A 15,845-nucleotide genomic window follows, 5' to 3' on the forward strand; every position below is an offset into this window, starting at 1 on the left:
GTCTCATCCCCGTTTGCAGTCGTTGTGACTTCAAAGTTTTGGATGAGAAGGAATAAAGAACTGATTCATATACCAGTTTCACCCCTTTTCAGGGCCCAAAAAAAGGGAATCTGATACCATTTGGCTTGCCACCACAGACTGCCTCAGGTATACTCAGGTATACCCCACACGGAAAGTCGTCATATCTTCCTATCAGTGGAACTTCCAACTCTGGAAGGTTCTTTAAGATTGTTCACCTCACAGTATCCTAAGCTTTTTTTACCTCTTTGGGACTTTATCACAATGAGAATTCGAGTCCGTGGGCCTTCAGGCCAGTCAACTGTCACGTTGGGTGACACGGCAACTATCAAAGATCTCCAAACCCAAATTGCGGAGAAGACCGGCCTTGCTACGTTTGACGTCAAATATGGATACCCTCTCAAACCACTCGAGCTTGACAGCTTTCAACCAGACCAAAGGATCCTAGAAGTTGGGATAAATCTAAATGGAGAGTCACTCATCGTCGCGCAGAAAGAAGGGGCCACCCGGGGCGTGAGCGACGATGCGACAACAGCGCCATCACAACTATCACAGCCATCGCAGCCATCGCAGCCATCGCAGCCATCAATGTCGCAAAGACCACACGAGAACACCGCCGATGACCCACCAGAAATCGCTTCCCCAGAACATGCCGGAACGTTCGTACTCCGGGTGATGCCTGACGACAACTCATGTCTTTTCCGAGCAGTGGGCGCTGCAGTCATGGGCGATATGGACACGATGGTTGAGCTGCGATCGATCATTGCAGGAGCTATTCAGTCAAATCCAACGGAATATACAACAGCAATTTTGGGCAAAAAACCGGATGAATACTGTACCTGGATCCAGAACGAGGACTCGTGGGGTGGCGCCATCGAGCTCAAGATTCTCAGCGAATACTTCAATATCGAGATATGCTCTATCGATGTACAGACTCTGCACATGTTCCAGTTTAATGAGGGAGCACCGACGCGGTGTATTGTGGTGTACTCGGGGATTCACTACGATGTCCTTGCCCTGTCCCCCTCTCGCCCACCCTATACTCGTGCCAACCCACTGGCGCATGACGACACAAAGATCTTTGAGGCTGTTGATCCGGTTGTTTTGCAAAAAGCTAAAGAATTGTGCCGGGTGTTGCAGGGCAAGCACTACTACACAGATACTTCTGGGTTTACCGTTCGCTGCAACATCTGCGGAGGCACATTCACTGGAGAGAAGGGTGCTACAAAGCATGCATCGGAGACTGGGCATTACGATTTCGGAGAGGCGAGCTAGCAAACGTTACATATAGGATAGATAGGCATACTGCGGATTGGTTGAAGTCATATGAAGGCTGCTTCATTGTCATGAATTAAGTGGTATGCTATATGGCATAAAACTGATCTCACATATCGTACAAATAATCTTGGGTCTCATAGCATGGCAACCTCATCTGCATCATCTTCCTCCTCCTCCTCTCCTGATTCTGCGCTTTCTTCTGGGTTACCTCCCCATTCCACATCATGGTGAATGGGATCCGTGAAGAATTCATGCTGCAGGGCGTCCGCGGCACTGAGCCGCTTAGACGGGTCCAATTCCATCAGTCCAGACAAGAGGCGTGTTGCTTGCTGCTCGCTTTCCGTCAAATCTTCCACACAGCTGGACCATTTCACCAGCTTCTCCCAGCTGTAGCCTTTCTCGCCGATGGTGGGGATATTTGTTTCAAAAATCTGTCCATGCATGGCCGCGGCGGTTTTCATGCGTCGGGTGCCGAAGATGCTCGACATTTCGATCATCGCATCGATATCGTCGGCAGAGTTGAAGAAGGGGAACCGACGTCCCAGCAGAGTCAAAAGAATGACACCCACTGACCACATGTCAATCTTTGTGGTCTGTGATGTGCATTTCAAGAGAACTTCCGGGGCACGGAAGCCTCGAGTTCCAGCGCGGTTCGCTCGTCGTGATGGCCGTGAATCATTCTTGGGGTAGCCGGCTGAAAATCCCGTGGATGGGGGGTTCTTGGAGTAGTAGCTTGAAAGGATCCGGCTTCGCCGGACGTAACTTTGGTGAGTACATAGACATGGGCTGCTGTATTCTGAACCTTGGCGCTGTTGGGACAATCAGTAAGCGCATCAACATATGGCAGCCAAGAATCATACCTCCGCAAGCCCGAAGTCAACCAGGACACCTTCTTTCAGATCTGGATTGTAGAGAAAGTTACTTAAAGATGTTAGTATAATTCAGGTCATCGTGAATGATACACTTACGTCGGCTTGATATCACGATGGAGGATATCATGTTCATGTACCGAGTTCAAGGCGGTCATGAGGGATCGTAGATAATGGCGCATGTCTGCAACCATGAATGTGCGGTATTGGATGCGAAAGTCGGTATGGGGGAAATAGGGCAATACAGCGACCACTTGGTCCTGGTATCGGAAAGCAGTGATCAGCGGGCAGACAGACCCGCATCCTCGGAGATCGTGCAGCAGTTCTAGCTCGTTCTGGATCCGGAGTGGGCTACTCGTTACATAGATCTTCTTCAATGCGACGAATTTCGTTTTTTTCCGTCCGGTTGGCTCGCCTTCAACTCGCCGTCGTTTGGATGGAGGCTCCGCATAGTTGTCTTGGGCTGGTGTTAAGACATCCCAGTCGTTTTGGTGTGCGTCATAATGAAGGTCTTCTGCTTTGTAGACTGTGGAGAATGTACCTATGAGGTCCGTCAATCAAGAATCCCACCAATAACAGCGGAACCAGTCATACCTTCTCCGATCCTATTCACCAGACGAAACCGATCCGAGATTCCTGGGAATGTGTCTTCGAGCTTTCTCATATCCTCTCGGACTGATTCGTCCACCTCTTCCTCATAGTCACTCTCCTGGGGTGCATCACTTTGTGAGACTGGTTCATCATCCTGTCCCAGCGAGTATTGTTTCAATTGTGGCTCTTGGAAGGAGCTGCTGCGCTTCAGCTCAAATACGCCCGGGGCAGCGCGGAGGGCTGACATGGTGGCACGGAAGACAATGAGGAGTTTTTGACTTGGACCTATTGAGTGATAAAGTGGAAAAGCAAAGTCATAAGATCGTGTCGCGTGTTAGGTCAAGGTCAAGTTCTTTCAATGTTTATCGCAACTGCCAAAATATCCTTACAATGCAAACATGCACAACAATTACCACTCGGTGACAAATATGACAATACGAACGCTGGGAAAATCGATCAATACAAGGCGGTACGGTACATAATAAAAGGGTCTTGCAGCACTAGCGGTAAAATATGACTGCGTGGTTACATAAGTTGAACCAAAAAGGGCAAAAGCCAAACAAATGGAGCTTATCAACAAATCGGCTTTCCTCCCCGCTTTCACCTCTTTTTCTCTTTTTAACACCCGCGACAATGGAGGACAGAATACAATTCAACATAAATGAATCGCTCAAGTATTACTTGAGTGATCCCGCTTCGATCCCGACTCCTGATGCGGACCCGGAACTCCTAGATTGTGAATCGGATCCTGATCAACTTTCGCCAGCGCTGATTGACAGCATCTTGAATCCGATCGTGGATGCCGTGGCGGAGAACCCCGAAGGATTAACACGAGCATCATTATTTGACTCGCTACAATTTTTACTAAAGTGCGCCCCGGTCCCTTCCCAACTTGCCCATGGAGGCTGGCGCCCGCCTGGACTCGAATCTGACGATCCTTTTCACTCTTGCAGATACGCGACCCTTCTTCCTGCAAAGTACTTGAGCAAACTTTTGGATTTGGTTGTTTCTGGTCTCTCCGTTGAGGCAGATATTATCCATGGAGACCTTGAATCCGACGAGCAGGATGCCATTCAACACCACAAGCAGCTTCTGGAGATGTACGGGTTCCTTCTCCAGTGGGCCTTGTCTGCCGTAGAGGTCAAGGCTGCAGAGAAGCCCACTGAAGCAGCACCCGTGCGACGAGGAGGGCCAAAATCCAAGAAATCCGCCAACAGTGGCCAGTGGGATTGGACGCCGCAGATTCAAATATCCATGGAGACCATGTGCAAAGTGATGAAGCTCAAGCTAGGACGCATTTTTTTGACTACTTCGGATCGTGACACTTTTATTACCCTATTCACGCGCACAATTTACCTGGTTCTTGAGAGCGAGCAGCGGGTGAAGAGTATGGCCATTCGCATGCATGCTTTCAAGGTTCTTTGCATCGCAGTCAAGCACCATGGCCAGGCGTTTGGTAGGTGACCTGATGCATATCCCGGTTGAGTGATAGCTGACTTTCGCATAGGGGCTCAAACTTCGATTGTGCAGAGCTTGACTTACTTTGAGCATCTCTCCGAGCCCATGGCCGAATTCCTCCATATTCTGGCAGAACAATACGACTATCCACAGCTTTCCGACGAGATCCTGAAGTGAGATTATATCAGCGAACTGGTCGGATAGTTGCTAACTTGACATGCAGGGAGCTCGGAAACAAGGAATTTAATTCTAATGATACGAGAGGTCCCAAGTCTGTATCGACATTTATTATCAAATTGTCCGAACTTGCGCCCAGATTGATCATCAAGCAAATGACCCTTCTGGCCAAACAGCTAGATAGCGACGTACGTAACACTTTCGGTTTTCCCAAAGCTCCACTAACAAGTACAGGCATATACTCTGCGCTGTGCAGTGATCGAGGTCTGCGGAAACCTTATTTCCGATCTCAGCCGACAGGAAGAACGCAGTGATAATTATAAGACCCAGATCAACGCCTTTTTCGACGTACTAGAAGAAAGATTCCTTGACATCAACCCTTACTGCCGCTGTCGCGCGATACAGGTATTCATGCGAATCTGCGATCTGGAGCAGAAGTTCCCGAAGAGGCGACAGGCTGCAGCGGAACTCGCCGCCAGAAGTTTGGAGGATAAGAGCAGCAATGTGCGACGCAATGCGATCAAACTTCTATCCAAGCTTGTTTCCACACATCCTTTCAGTGTTATGCATGGTGGGCTCCTCTCATACAAGGAGTGGACAGATAGACTGGACTCTGTCGACGCCGAGTTGAATGCCCTGCGTCCTCCTGAAACGCCTGGCTTTGAGGCAGGCGACATGACTCAGGTTGACCCTGAATTATTGGATGATGCTACCCAGATTCCAGATGATTCTCCATCGAAAGCGCCCAGGATGAGTGATGAAGAGAAGGCCGTTGCTGTGCAGAAAGCCGCAGAACAGGCGGCCACCTCTGAATTGATGACACGCCTCCAACTGACGAGGAAGTATTACAACGAGGCCATCCGGTTCATTGAAGTGCTTCACTCCGGATCCACCATCGTCACACAGTTACTTTCATCCCGGAACAAGAGTGAGGTTATTGAAGCCATGGATTTCTTTGTTGTTCTTGATGCGTACAAAATCGAGACTGCCCGCGGTGGGATTCGCCGTATGCTGCGCCTGATTTGGACCAAGGGCAACAGCGACGAAGGAAAGGGCGTTCAGACACATCTGATTGATTGTTACAAGGGCCTTTTCTTCGATGCACCGGGCTCTTTCACACCCAACGATGCTGCAAACTACATCGCCCGCAACATGATCAGTTTGACGTTTGGTGCAACTCCTGCAGAACTGACCTGCCTCGAGCAGTTGCTCAGCACGATGATGAAGGCTGGAAACGTATCCGAGGCAGTCATCGCCAAGCTATGGCAAGTTTACAGTGTCCAGAAGAAGGAAATCTCACGGACTCAGCGCAGGGGTTCGATCATTGTCCTCGGAATGCTTGCCCTGGCAGATGCAGAGGTCGTGGTGAAAGAGATTGAGGCTATGCTGCGCATCGGTCTGGGTAACTTAGGAAGGGCTGACCTTGTGCTCGCCAAGTACACTTGTATTGCTTTGCGGCGCATGATCCCCGGACGTCAAGCCAAATCAAAGGAGGTTGTTGGCATTCCTAAGCTCGCCAGCGACCACTCTGTTTTGGTCAAGCTGGTCGCCATGCTTGAGATCGAGACGTCCAGTAAGGAATGGTATGGAGTGGCAGAGCACGCGCTCAACGCCATTTACACTTTGTCCAAGCATCCCGACGTTCTTTGCTCTGATATCCTCCGACGAAAGACCAGATTCGTCTTTGCGCCACATCTTCAACAACGCCCACCTTCCTCCCATGCCTCTTTCACCGGAGAAGAGGAGCAGCAACGACCTGGGACTGCATCCACTGAGGGGCAGGAATCCAAGCCCAAGCCAGCATCTGCTGCACTCTCGCAGCTGCTGTACGTCGTTGGTCACGTGGCAATCAAGCAGATCGTGCATTTAGAGCTGTGTGAACTCGACTTCAAACGCCGTAAAGTCGAACAAGAGAAGAACAAAGCAGCCACTGCCCCTCAGAAAGAAGACAACGCCGAAGAGGACGAACTAGATCTCATTGGCGGAACAACAGAAGACGACTTCCAGGATGCTATGGCCCATATCCGCGAACGTGAACTACTCTATGGAGCGAACTCCCTCTTGGCCAAATTCGGCCCGCTAGTAGTAGAGATTTTGGCCAACAACAACTCCTACCCGGATCGTGACCTGCAGGCCTCTGCGACCCTTTGCCTTGCCAAGCTCATGTGCGTGTCTGCCGAGTACTGTGAGAAGAACCTGCCACTCCTCATCACTATCATGGAGCGGTCCGAAGATCCTATCGTCCGTAGCAATGCTGTGATTGCGCTGGGCGACATGGCCGTTTGCTTCAACCACCTCATCGATGAGAACACCGATTTCCTCTACCGTCGTTTGAATGACGACGATGACTCCGTCAAGCGCACCTGTCTTATGACCCTTACCTTCCTCATCTTGGCTGGTCAAGTCAAGGTCAAGGGACAACTGGGCGAGATGGCGAAATGTCTGGAGGATGATGACAAAAAGATTGCCGATCTGGCTCGCATGTTCTTCACGGAACTGGCGACCAAGGATAATGCCGTGTACAACCACTTTGTTGACATGTTCAGCCTGTTGAGTGCAGAGCGCAACCTGGATGAAGCGTCTCTCCGCCGTATCGTCAAGTTCTTGATCGGTTTTGTCGAGAAGGTATGTTTTTTTCTTTCTCTTTTTAATTTCTAATGACCTATGCTAATGTTGGCCTAGGAAAAACACGCTCGCCAGCTGGCCGACAAGCTGGCCGCTCGACTTCCTCGCTGCGAAACAGAGCGACAGTGGAACGATGTTGCATATGCCCTGTCTCTTCTGCCGCATAAGAATGAGGAGATTACCAAGACCGTCAGTACAGGGTTCAAGGTCGTCAGTGCCGCAGCCTGAGGCTGATCTGAGATGGATTATGTGTTGATGTACTTGATGATTGGAGTCTGGCGGCGTTAGTCTTTTGGACCAAAGGTTGTAATTCTTTATGAATAGGATTAATCGTTCTATTGAACCTATGTATGATATACTATTCTGTTCAATTTTGTAATCACCACAATGGAATGGCATTGCAGCTATTCAAACAGATTTCTAGAGAATAATATCTAAGTATGTGGGAATAAGAGTATAACCAAAAAGAGATCAAAACGGAAGGAAAAACAACAAAGAGACGCCGAGTTCAATGGTTTGTATGGTCGCATGCCAGATACGCCAAAGTTGCTTACACTGTCAAGGGAAACATAATTATATCTATGCGCCCTGCACTGTACTTTCTGTCAAAGCGAACTCGCCCGAGCGGATTCCCTCCAGAACCTTTTGTCCCTCTTCCGTGAGCTCCGGCTTACCCAGCGGCGTCACCGCGCCAGTGAAGAACCGGGGGTTCCACTCAGTGCCCTTTTCGATGCGCTCCGCAGCCCGCTGCCGTTGCCGTTCCTCAATATCCTGCTTGAGCTTGGTAGCCTGATTGAACTGCTTATCGACAATGGCGTTCGTGACACCCGACCAGAACTTCAACGACTCGTTGGACAGCTGTTCTTCGGATGGAGGCAGGTTCTTTGGGACGGGTTGAAGCGGAGTGATGTCGATGAGCAGACGGGGCTCTTTAGTGTCCGCCGGAGTGAAGTATATCTTTCCATGCCAAGAACCGGTGATGCGAGTGACGATGTCGCTCTCTGGTACATCTTTCAGTCGAACGATCGTATCCTTGTCCGGGTTATAGCGGAAGATCACGCCCTCGAGCTTATTCTGTGACCGGCCAATCCAGCCCTCTTCCATGTACTGCAGGATCGCCTTCAGGCCCGTTTTAGGGCAGCTGACGTAGCATGTGTCGGCGACTGTGACTGAAAGCGCTCCGCGCAATATTCCTCCCAAGTGGGCGTTTGGGTGGGTCAACTGGTATTCCTCGTTGTCCCTCTTTTCGATATTCACAAAGATTCCGAGGTTGTGCTGGCCGGGGCCCACGCGGATACTGGTGCCAGTGAACTTGGCGCTGATCTGGTCGAATCCGCGCGCTGAGACGCCTCGTTCGGGACAGTCGATGTAGAACGCTGAGACTGGGGGGTGGTGGGAGGTCTGTTCTGTGAGATAGCATACTTTGACTTTCTCGTCGCCGTCGGTTACGGTGGAGGATCCATTGGAGCTTGCTTTGATGCCGGGGAGGTTTCCTTCTTCGGGGATATTGTCGCTAACGTCCCAGCTGCACTAAAGGGTGTTAGCAATGGAATGCCATGCATGAAATGCCGAAGACACTGATACTCACTCGGAAGAATTCACCCAAGGTTGAGTTGTATGGTTTACACGGTTTCCCCTTGACGTATTTCTGCAGCAAGATTAATAAGTGGTCGAGTGAATCTGAGGAGCCGGAAACATACCAGATCCTTGGTAAACCAGAACCGCAACACTTCCAACATCCGACCTAGGTCATCATCCGATTTGCCAATGCTGTAGCTCCTGGGTCAGCACACAAGCGTCCGCCACATATGGGTATATTTGCTGACCTCGCAAACGTCTCTGGTCGATCTAGGTAATGCCAATATTCTTGTCGCCATCCACAGTCAGCACCAACCCCGCACAGCGTAACACGAACAATGACCTACCCAAGTTTGGTCGAGGCTCCAGCAGTTGCGCCGGCAGTGAAAAACGAACCGAAGCGATATCTGCCACACCGACGAACCTAGTTCCCAATCATATTAGCGTCTGGCGTCTGGCTATCTGTGTTGCGCGGCGCAGCGGTGCGGGGTGGGGAAATGAAGGGTTGCATACTTTCGAAGGATGGAGAGGAAGGTCTTCAGCTTGGAGGAATCATCTGGTGCCTTTTCAGGCACTGTGGTGGCAGACATGGTGTATGTTCAAGCGATGAGGATTAGAGAAAAAAGAGAGAGAGAGAGAGAGAGAGAGAGAACTGGGCGTTCAGCAGAATAGAAAGGGTAGAAAGTGTGGCAAATTGAAGAGAGGTCGTTGAGAAGGGGGGGGGGGGGGGGGATTTAGTGTCTCTCGGGCCTGCCTCTATGCCGAAACAAGGATAATACTGTAGTTGAAGTTTCCCACGAAAAGTCCCACGCCAAAGTCACAGATCATCCAAAAAGGAGGTTGGAAAGAGAAGCACCTCAACAACATTCGAGGCGGTGACGTTTGAACTATTTTTTGCCCAGTGGGGTACCTCAGGCGTAACTTCCAAGGGCTTTTTTTTTTTGAAACAATTTGAAAGGCGTTTCAGTGTTATTCTTACGGAGTACATATGTTTCTTATTTTTCTTATGTTTCCTAGGTTTCCTAAGTTTCTTATATATTGCGTATTTTTAGAATGGTGGCTGCCTACATGGAACTATTCAACACCTTGCAGATAAACTTGAAGGGACCCGGGAATATACGATAAAAAGGAGGTCACGTCACTACGTCACCAGGTTGATAAGAACCGAGAATGAACATATTAAATAGAAAGGGGAGTATCATACAAGGTATAACGTGATTTTCTGAAGCTTTCAAAGGTCATCCAATCAGTAGGCCACGAGGGCGGACAGCTCCTGCAGCTGCTGCTTCTGTGCCAAGCGTCGAAGCCACGTCCGTACCGCTGGCCCATAGTCAAACCGTCGTCCGGCTGCGTACTCGTCATCCGACCGGTGGGACTGCTGCTCTTCACGAATGCGTGCACGAAGTTCTCGCTGCCTCTTGGTTATCTTCTGCTGATACTCCTGCAACTTCTCATCGGACCACGTTTGGTAATCATCGAGGGTTTCCTGGGGGATCATTGCCGCATCGATATCTTCCCGTGTCAGAGATAGGGAAGGATCAGGGCCAAGTACAGTTTCATCCAAAGCGAGCGTATCTGATGATATGCACGGGAATGTGGCACGCTGGTTGATAATTTCCAAGGTTCTCACGTTGACAGCCAAGTCGTTGATGAGATCAGGCAGGGGGTCCCGCACAAGTCCTAAAATTGAGAATTCAATTTCTTCTTCTTCGTATGCAGCCATTCGGTCCAGAAGGTTGGGTTTGACCAGTTCCAGCCAGTCGTCTTCAGAACATTCCCCTACTGAAGTTAGCAGGATCCTCCCAGCATGATTGTTGTGGTACATACCAAGTGCTCGTGGCTGTCGCTCCAGACCATCGAATTTCCACAGCTGGCCCATCACAGGCATAAATGCAATGAAATGGAAGGTGGCATCAGATTCCTCAACAGCCTGTTCCTTGGACCCCTTTTTCCTAGTGGTAGCTTCGGTCTTGAGCTGTAGATCTGAATTGAGAATGTCCATTTTTCTAATATTTAGTCAGTATTTGACTGGTAAAGAACAAAATCAAATGGCATACCGTGCATATGAGTTGTGTATCCTTTTGACAAACTCAAAGTTGTTGATTGCATCCCCACGCAGGGCTGGGGTGAAAGGCATGGTGAATTCCTTGAAGGACCGTAGATTCTCTCCCAGATCAATATCTGGGATGTTGTTGATAATGTTTAGTAGTGCTACGCTGGCACAAGCATTGTTGGCGGTCTATATATATAATCAGCAAGGAACGATTCAACCTTAATAAAAAATAGGGGACTGACCTGGTTTGCGAACCACAGGCCGTCAGGGCAAGTCGCTTCTTGCTTTCCATCGTTATCTTCACGCCAGCGGAAGAGAAAAATCAAGCCATAAACAGGATTACTGCTCATGGTCAGCCATTAAGGTCCGTATATAAGAGCACAGTGAGGGGCTGCGAGCAACATACTTCAGGAATGCCATCATTTCTTCATCGAGAGAAACGACTTCTTGGATCTTTACACCCTTGACCCCAAATTCACGTAGCATTACATTAAACAAGGCCTAAATCTCATAAGCAAAGATCTGCTAATACCATTGCCAGGTAAACGTACCGGTTCTGATTCGATTTCGCAAAATCCATTCCAGCTGTCTTTTTCCAGACGGGACGCAGGCTGGCAGATATCGTCACTGAGATCTGCTGGATCCGTCAGGCGGCGCCTTTTGACTCTAGAGCCCATGTTGACTTTTCAAAAGTAGTGGTAGGGAGTGGAATTGTAGAGCTTCAAGATGAGATTGAAATGAGAAGAAGCTATGATAAAAGGAGTCCCTGAGATGATAATAGGATAATAGGTTTGCTCTTCTCACTAGAGAGAAAAAACAGAAATAGAGGCAGTCTCTCAGATATTGAGAAATATGAGATCTTTATAAGAAACAGGTAGACAATAGAGATAGACGTAGACAATACACAGACAATGGAAGCGGTTAGGTCATATGTGAGTGGACCGAGCTTCTCCCGACGCGCTTCCCGCGTCTCCAACTTTTTTTTGTCTCTTTCTTTTCTATCTGCTGTAGGCGCGAATTGCCACTGGACAGCTTCATACAGATTCATACAACTTCATTAAGACCTATTACAGCTTTAGAAGATCCAGCATTGCGCTCTAACTACATCCCCTCCGTCTTTCGCCAGGTCCGGCAACCACAGCATGCCATGAACGGCACTCCCCTCCTCCCCTCTGCCTTTCCGCAGACTCCTAAAACAATTCCTGGAACTGGAAGGAGAAAGCTCTTTGAGACTCCTTCGCGATCACAGCCGCGAGAGCCCCGGGCTGTGCGAACGCCACTCAGATCAGCATCCAAATCGGCCTCCAAGGCGTCGAGACTATCACCCCCGAACGCAAACACCGATGTGCCACTGATCCCCACCAATGTGATCGATGCTCCCTCCCAACGACTCTATGTCGTTGCAATATATTTTGCCCTGAATGCATGGCGGATTTATGAGTCCTTGACCGCATCCGATGACCTAGATTCAACCTGGTTGTTGTTGAAATGGGCCACGATAGATGGAATCTTCTTGGTCGGGCTGCAGGCTCTTCGCATACCTTGGCTGGAGTGGGCATTCCCGACCACGCTCACTCTATTCCTGCTTCATGCTGTGGGCAATGTCTTTTTGATGTTCCGCATCCCAGTAAGTTTTTCTTTTTTTTTTTTAGACTGCTGATCGGCCCTCGCTAATAGCTGCAGATTCCTTGGGCTGCATGGATTACTGGACTAGTAAAGGTGGCATACGATCGCGAATTATCCGTTTCTGAGCGCAGGGTCAAGCCCGGCGATATCATTCACAATGCGTCATTGATCCTAGGAAGGCAAATTGTGCACATTCTGCCGGAGGGGTAAGTTTATCCCGTTCAAATATACCTAAGATCATGCTGACTTTATAATAGATCCGCCGTCCTCAATCCGGATCGGAACTCTCTTTGTCTTGATTCTCTCCAATCCACAATCGACCTGCCCATACGTGTCAACCAGACCGACCCGGTCCTGATCGAAGTGTTGCGTCTGGATCTTAACACTGGCGAAAATGAAACCATTAGCATTCCGGCGAAGCAGTTGAAGACCCTCAAAAAGCAAGCGGAAAAGAAGCATGTTCCTGGTCAACTCCATCGCGACTTGCTCTTCCCTGTGCGCAAGACTGGTGTCTATCGTCTTCAACGGGTGGTGGACGAGTCTCAGCTTGATGTTCATACGCGAACATTTGATGCGCTGGTGGTCTCTTGCCCGCGAGCCTTGATCAGAAACTCACACATCGACAAGTGCAGAGGAGAATTGTCCGACTTCAAACTGGAGGTGGAAGGCACGCCTCCGTTGAAGATCAAATACAGTCGCCAGGTCAACAATCTCGATCGTGGATTCTCGGTCCTCAACATCCAGCCCGATCATCTGCGCTCTCCGCTGCTCAATGGAAGAACTACTGCTGCTCTGTACAGCATCAACCAGCCCGACGTTTCATGGGCGCAGAGTCAAAAGATTGAGGTCCCATTGAACGAATCATTGAATGACGGCGGAGAATGGTTTTACACTATCGAAGAGGTCCATGATGCTATTGGAAACGTGGCCAATTATTCTACCATCTTTGATGATGGAGACCGACCGTCCACAAAATCGCACTCCCAGTGGTACCAGTTTTCTGTTCACGAGCGCCCGCAGTTGTCACTGCAAAACTGCAATTCTCAGAATCCGCTGCAAGTGGCCAAGGGAGATAGCACAAGGTTCCCCCTCAGCTTCCATCCTGATGGCCACGCATATACTAGCGATGGTCCTTTTTCGGTCGGTTATTCGTTCACAGGAAACAACCAAGAAGCAGCACATGAACAGACCGTCGATCTCAAGCATATGAATCAGACTTTGGACATCAAAGAGCCTGGTTTGTATGCCTTGACATCAATCTCTACCAAATTTTGTCCAGGAGAGATCCTCGAGCCTTCATCTTGCTATTTGCTTAACCCGCCTGAGCCAGAATTGACGGTCAAGGCTGAAAAGATATTTGACCGCTGTGCCAACAACGCTATTGGGTTACTCGTGGATCTGGATCTCACGGGATCGCCTCCATTCTCGCTCCGATACAGCATTGAGAGCTCCAAGGGCGTTGTTTCTAAAGTACAAGCCATCGATGGAATGCGCACGCAGCTCGATTTCACCCCGTCGGAAGCCGGCTCATACACCTATCGCTTCATAGACATCGAGGATGCCGTGTACTCGCCACGGTCTCTCAAGATACCGGTGCTTGAACAAGATGTGAAACCACCGGCTTCGGCTCATTTCCTATCAAGAAATTTGAGAACCGCCTGTTTCGGTGAATCGATTTCTGTGGAGGTGTCTTTCCTTGGAGAGGCACCTTGGGTCTTGCAGTATGAGATCGTCCACAATGGGAAGAGACTGAGAAAGACACTGGAATCCGAAACCGATGTGGCAACTATCACGACTGACAAACTGACCAGTGGTGGTGACTACACCGTGTCTCTGACCAGCGTCAAGGATAAGTCTGGTTGCAAACGAACTCTCAAGGACAGTCTCAATATTGAAGCCCGGTCACAGCCCCCGCATGTCTCTTTCGGTCAGATTGACAAGAAAAGAAGTGTCTTGGCTTTGCAGGGCTCCAAGATTGAGATTCCATTGAGGCTGAGTGGCGAACGCCCTTGGACTGTCAAGTATAAGAACGTTGACGTGGACTCGGCGCCTGTTCAGAAAAACTTTTGGGACGAAAACAGTATCTTGACCGTCGACAAGCAGGGTCTTTATGAGATCAGCGAAGTATTTGACGTTGGTTGTCCTGGAACCGTGGACCAGTCTGCAAATGAGTTTGAGGTCTCGTGGATTCCACGGCCCCAAATCACTGCCCTAGACGGCTCTCCCATTGGAGTCGCTAAGGAGTTTGCAAAGTCTGAGGTCTGTCAAGGTGACGATGATAGCCTTGAGGTTCGGCTGTCGGGCAATCCTCCATACAGTGTTCAATACGAGAAGCGACGCAAGGCGGACCGTGGAGGATTCTCTGCGGCGAAACCACGGGCTTTGAAGTCCGCCCTTCATGTGACTTCTATGGAGATGGATACCTCCGAGGCTGGAGAATACAGTTACAAGTTCACACAAGTTGGTGACAGCCTTTACGACCATGATCCCAAGAGCAAAGCTATGGTTGTGACACAAAAGGTCAACCCGCTACCATCCGCTAAATTCGACCAACCTGGCCACGTTTTTGGCTTCTGCAAGGAAGACATCAACGGCGAGGAATCCATCCCCATTACTTTGGAGGGTGTCCCACCGTTCTCCCTGGAGATCAACATCAAACACCACTCGAATGCCAAACCGGAGATTGTCACAATTCCCAAGATTAATTCCAATCGCCACAAACTGCTGATTCCTCGTCGCCATCTTGACTTGGGGCAACACCAAGTCAGCATCCACAAGGTTCGCGATTCTAGAGGATGTCAAAAGACCACTGACCTCGATGCCTCCTCGGTGCGGGTCGCCATCTCCGATGTTCCTACCATTATCCCGCTCGAGTCCAAGGTGGACTACTGTGTGGGCGAACGACTTTCATTCTCGCTGTCAGGCCATGGTCCATTCGACGTGTTCTATACCTTTGACGGTGCTAAGCGCAAGGCCACTACTCAAACCTCTAATTTCCGTCGTATTGCGGAGCTTCCCGGTCAGTTCACTATCAATGCCGTCAGTGACGGGGCCAGTGGGAAATGTAAGGCCCACAAAGACATCACCAAGATCATCCACGCTATGCCAAGCGTGCGGATCAGCAAGGGCAAAGAATCGGTGGTGGACATCCATGAGGGTGGAGAAGCCGAGCTTCACTTCGAGTTCTGGGGTACACCACCATTCGAATTCACGTAAGTTAATAGCCTCTACCCATGTTGTCTGTACCGCAGTCTACTAACATTCCACAGATACATCCGCAGTTCCAATGTTCGCAAGGGAAAGAAGTCGGAGATCCTTGATATTAAGCACGACATCTCCTACGAAAACATCAAGACCATCAAGACCTCTGATGAGGGAACTTACGAGGTTATCGCGATCAAGGACAAGTACTGTTCATTCTCTTCCCAGACCCCGTCGGGCAAGTTGGACAGATGAAGCAGAGAAATCAAATGATGTGATGAATGTGGTGTAATACTTGGTGTTTTTATGAATCTTGTTATTTACCTTGCCTTTTGGCTCTATTTTTTTATTTTTTATTTCCAATTTGTTGC

At 49.5% G+C, this 15,845-nt stretch overlaps 6 protein-coding genes across 6 annotated transcripts; 3 read left to right on the forward strand and 3 right to left on the reverse strand.

Annotated features, from left to right (window-relative positions):
* Positions 1-282: 282 nt before the first annotated feature.
* On the forward strand, positions 283-1,293 carry N7471_008017 (ubiquitin-specific protease OTU1; the record flags this gene model as incomplete). The annotated part of the gene is made up of 1 exon (XM_057280736.1): positions 283-1,293. One exon carries the CDS (start codon positions 283-285, stop codon positions 1,291-1,293), a length of 1,011 nt encoding a protein of 336 aa, XP_057134996.1.
* Positions 1,294-1,430: 137 nt separating this feature from the next.
* On the reverse strand, positions 1,431-3,003 carry N7471_008018 (serine/threonine protein kinase CDC7; the record flags this gene model as incomplete). Its single annotated transcript, XM_057280737.1, has 4 exons — positions 1,431-2,105; positions 2,157-2,217; positions 2,265-2,706; positions 2,760-3,003. 4 exons carry the CDS (start codon positions 3,001-3,003, stop codon positions 1,431-1,433), a joined length of 1,422 nt encoding a protein of 473 aa, XP_057134997.1.
* A 386-nt stretch (positions 3,004-3,389) lies between these two features.
* Positions 3,390-7,244, forward strand: N7471_008019 (condensin subunit YCS4; the record flags this gene model as incomplete). The annotated part of the gene is made up of 6 exons (XM_057280738.1): positions 3,390-3,625; positions 3,710-4,212; positions 4,264-4,387; positions 4,438-4,579; positions 4,626-7,016; positions 7,074-7,244. 6 exons carry the CDS (start codon positions 3,390-3,392, stop codon positions 7,242-7,244), a joined length of 3,567 nt encoding a protein of 1,188 aa, XP_057134998.1.
* Positions 7,245-7,595: 351 nt separating this feature from the next.
* On the reverse strand, positions 7,596-9,184 carry N7471_008020 (putative oxysterol binding protein (Orp8); the record flags this gene model as incomplete). Its single annotated transcript, XM_057280739.1, has 6 exons — positions 7,596-8,546; positions 8,605-8,664; positions 8,717-8,786; positions 8,843-8,882; positions 8,942-9,018; positions 9,108-9,184. The coding sequence occupies 6 exons, from the start codon at positions 9,182-9,184 to the stop codon at positions 7,596-7,598; spliced, it is 1,275 nt and encodes a 424-aa protein (XP_057134999.1).
* Positions 9,185-9,840: 656 nt separating this feature from the next.
* On the reverse strand, positions 9,841-11,324 carry N7471_008021 (ubiquitin C-terminal hydrolase 37; the record flags this gene model as incomplete). The annotated part of the gene is made up of 6 exons (XM_057280740.1): positions 9,841-10,373; positions 10,422-10,600; positions 10,652-10,833; positions 10,890-10,989; positions 11,054-11,148; positions 11,199-11,324. 6 exons carry the CDS (start codon positions 11,322-11,324, stop codon positions 9,841-9,843), a joined length of 1,215 nt encoding a protein of 404 aa, XP_057135000.1.
* A 470-nt stretch (positions 11,325-11,794) lies between these two features.
* On the forward strand, positions 11,795-15,729 carry N7471_008022 (uncharacterized protein; the record flags this gene model as incomplete). The annotated part of the gene is made up of 4 exons (XM_057280741.1): positions 11,795-12,274; positions 12,331-12,479; positions 12,531-15,485; positions 15,543-15,729. The coding sequence occupies 4 exons, from the start codon at positions 11,795-11,797 to the stop codon at positions 15,727-15,729; spliced, it is 3,771 nt and encodes a 1,256-aa protein (XP_057135001.1).
* Between the last annotated feature and the right edge of the window lie 116 nt (positions 15,730-15,845).

Source organism: Penicillium samsonianum (assembly GCF_028829775.1).
Source record: "Penicillium samsonianum strain IBT 33392 chromosome Unknown utg000004l_segment0_segment0, whole genome shotgun sequence".
In the NCBI taxonomy this organism is placed as follows: domain Eukaryota; kingdom Fungi; phylum Ascomycota; class Eurotiomycetes; order Eurotiales; family Aspergillaceae; genus Penicillium; species Penicillium samsonianum.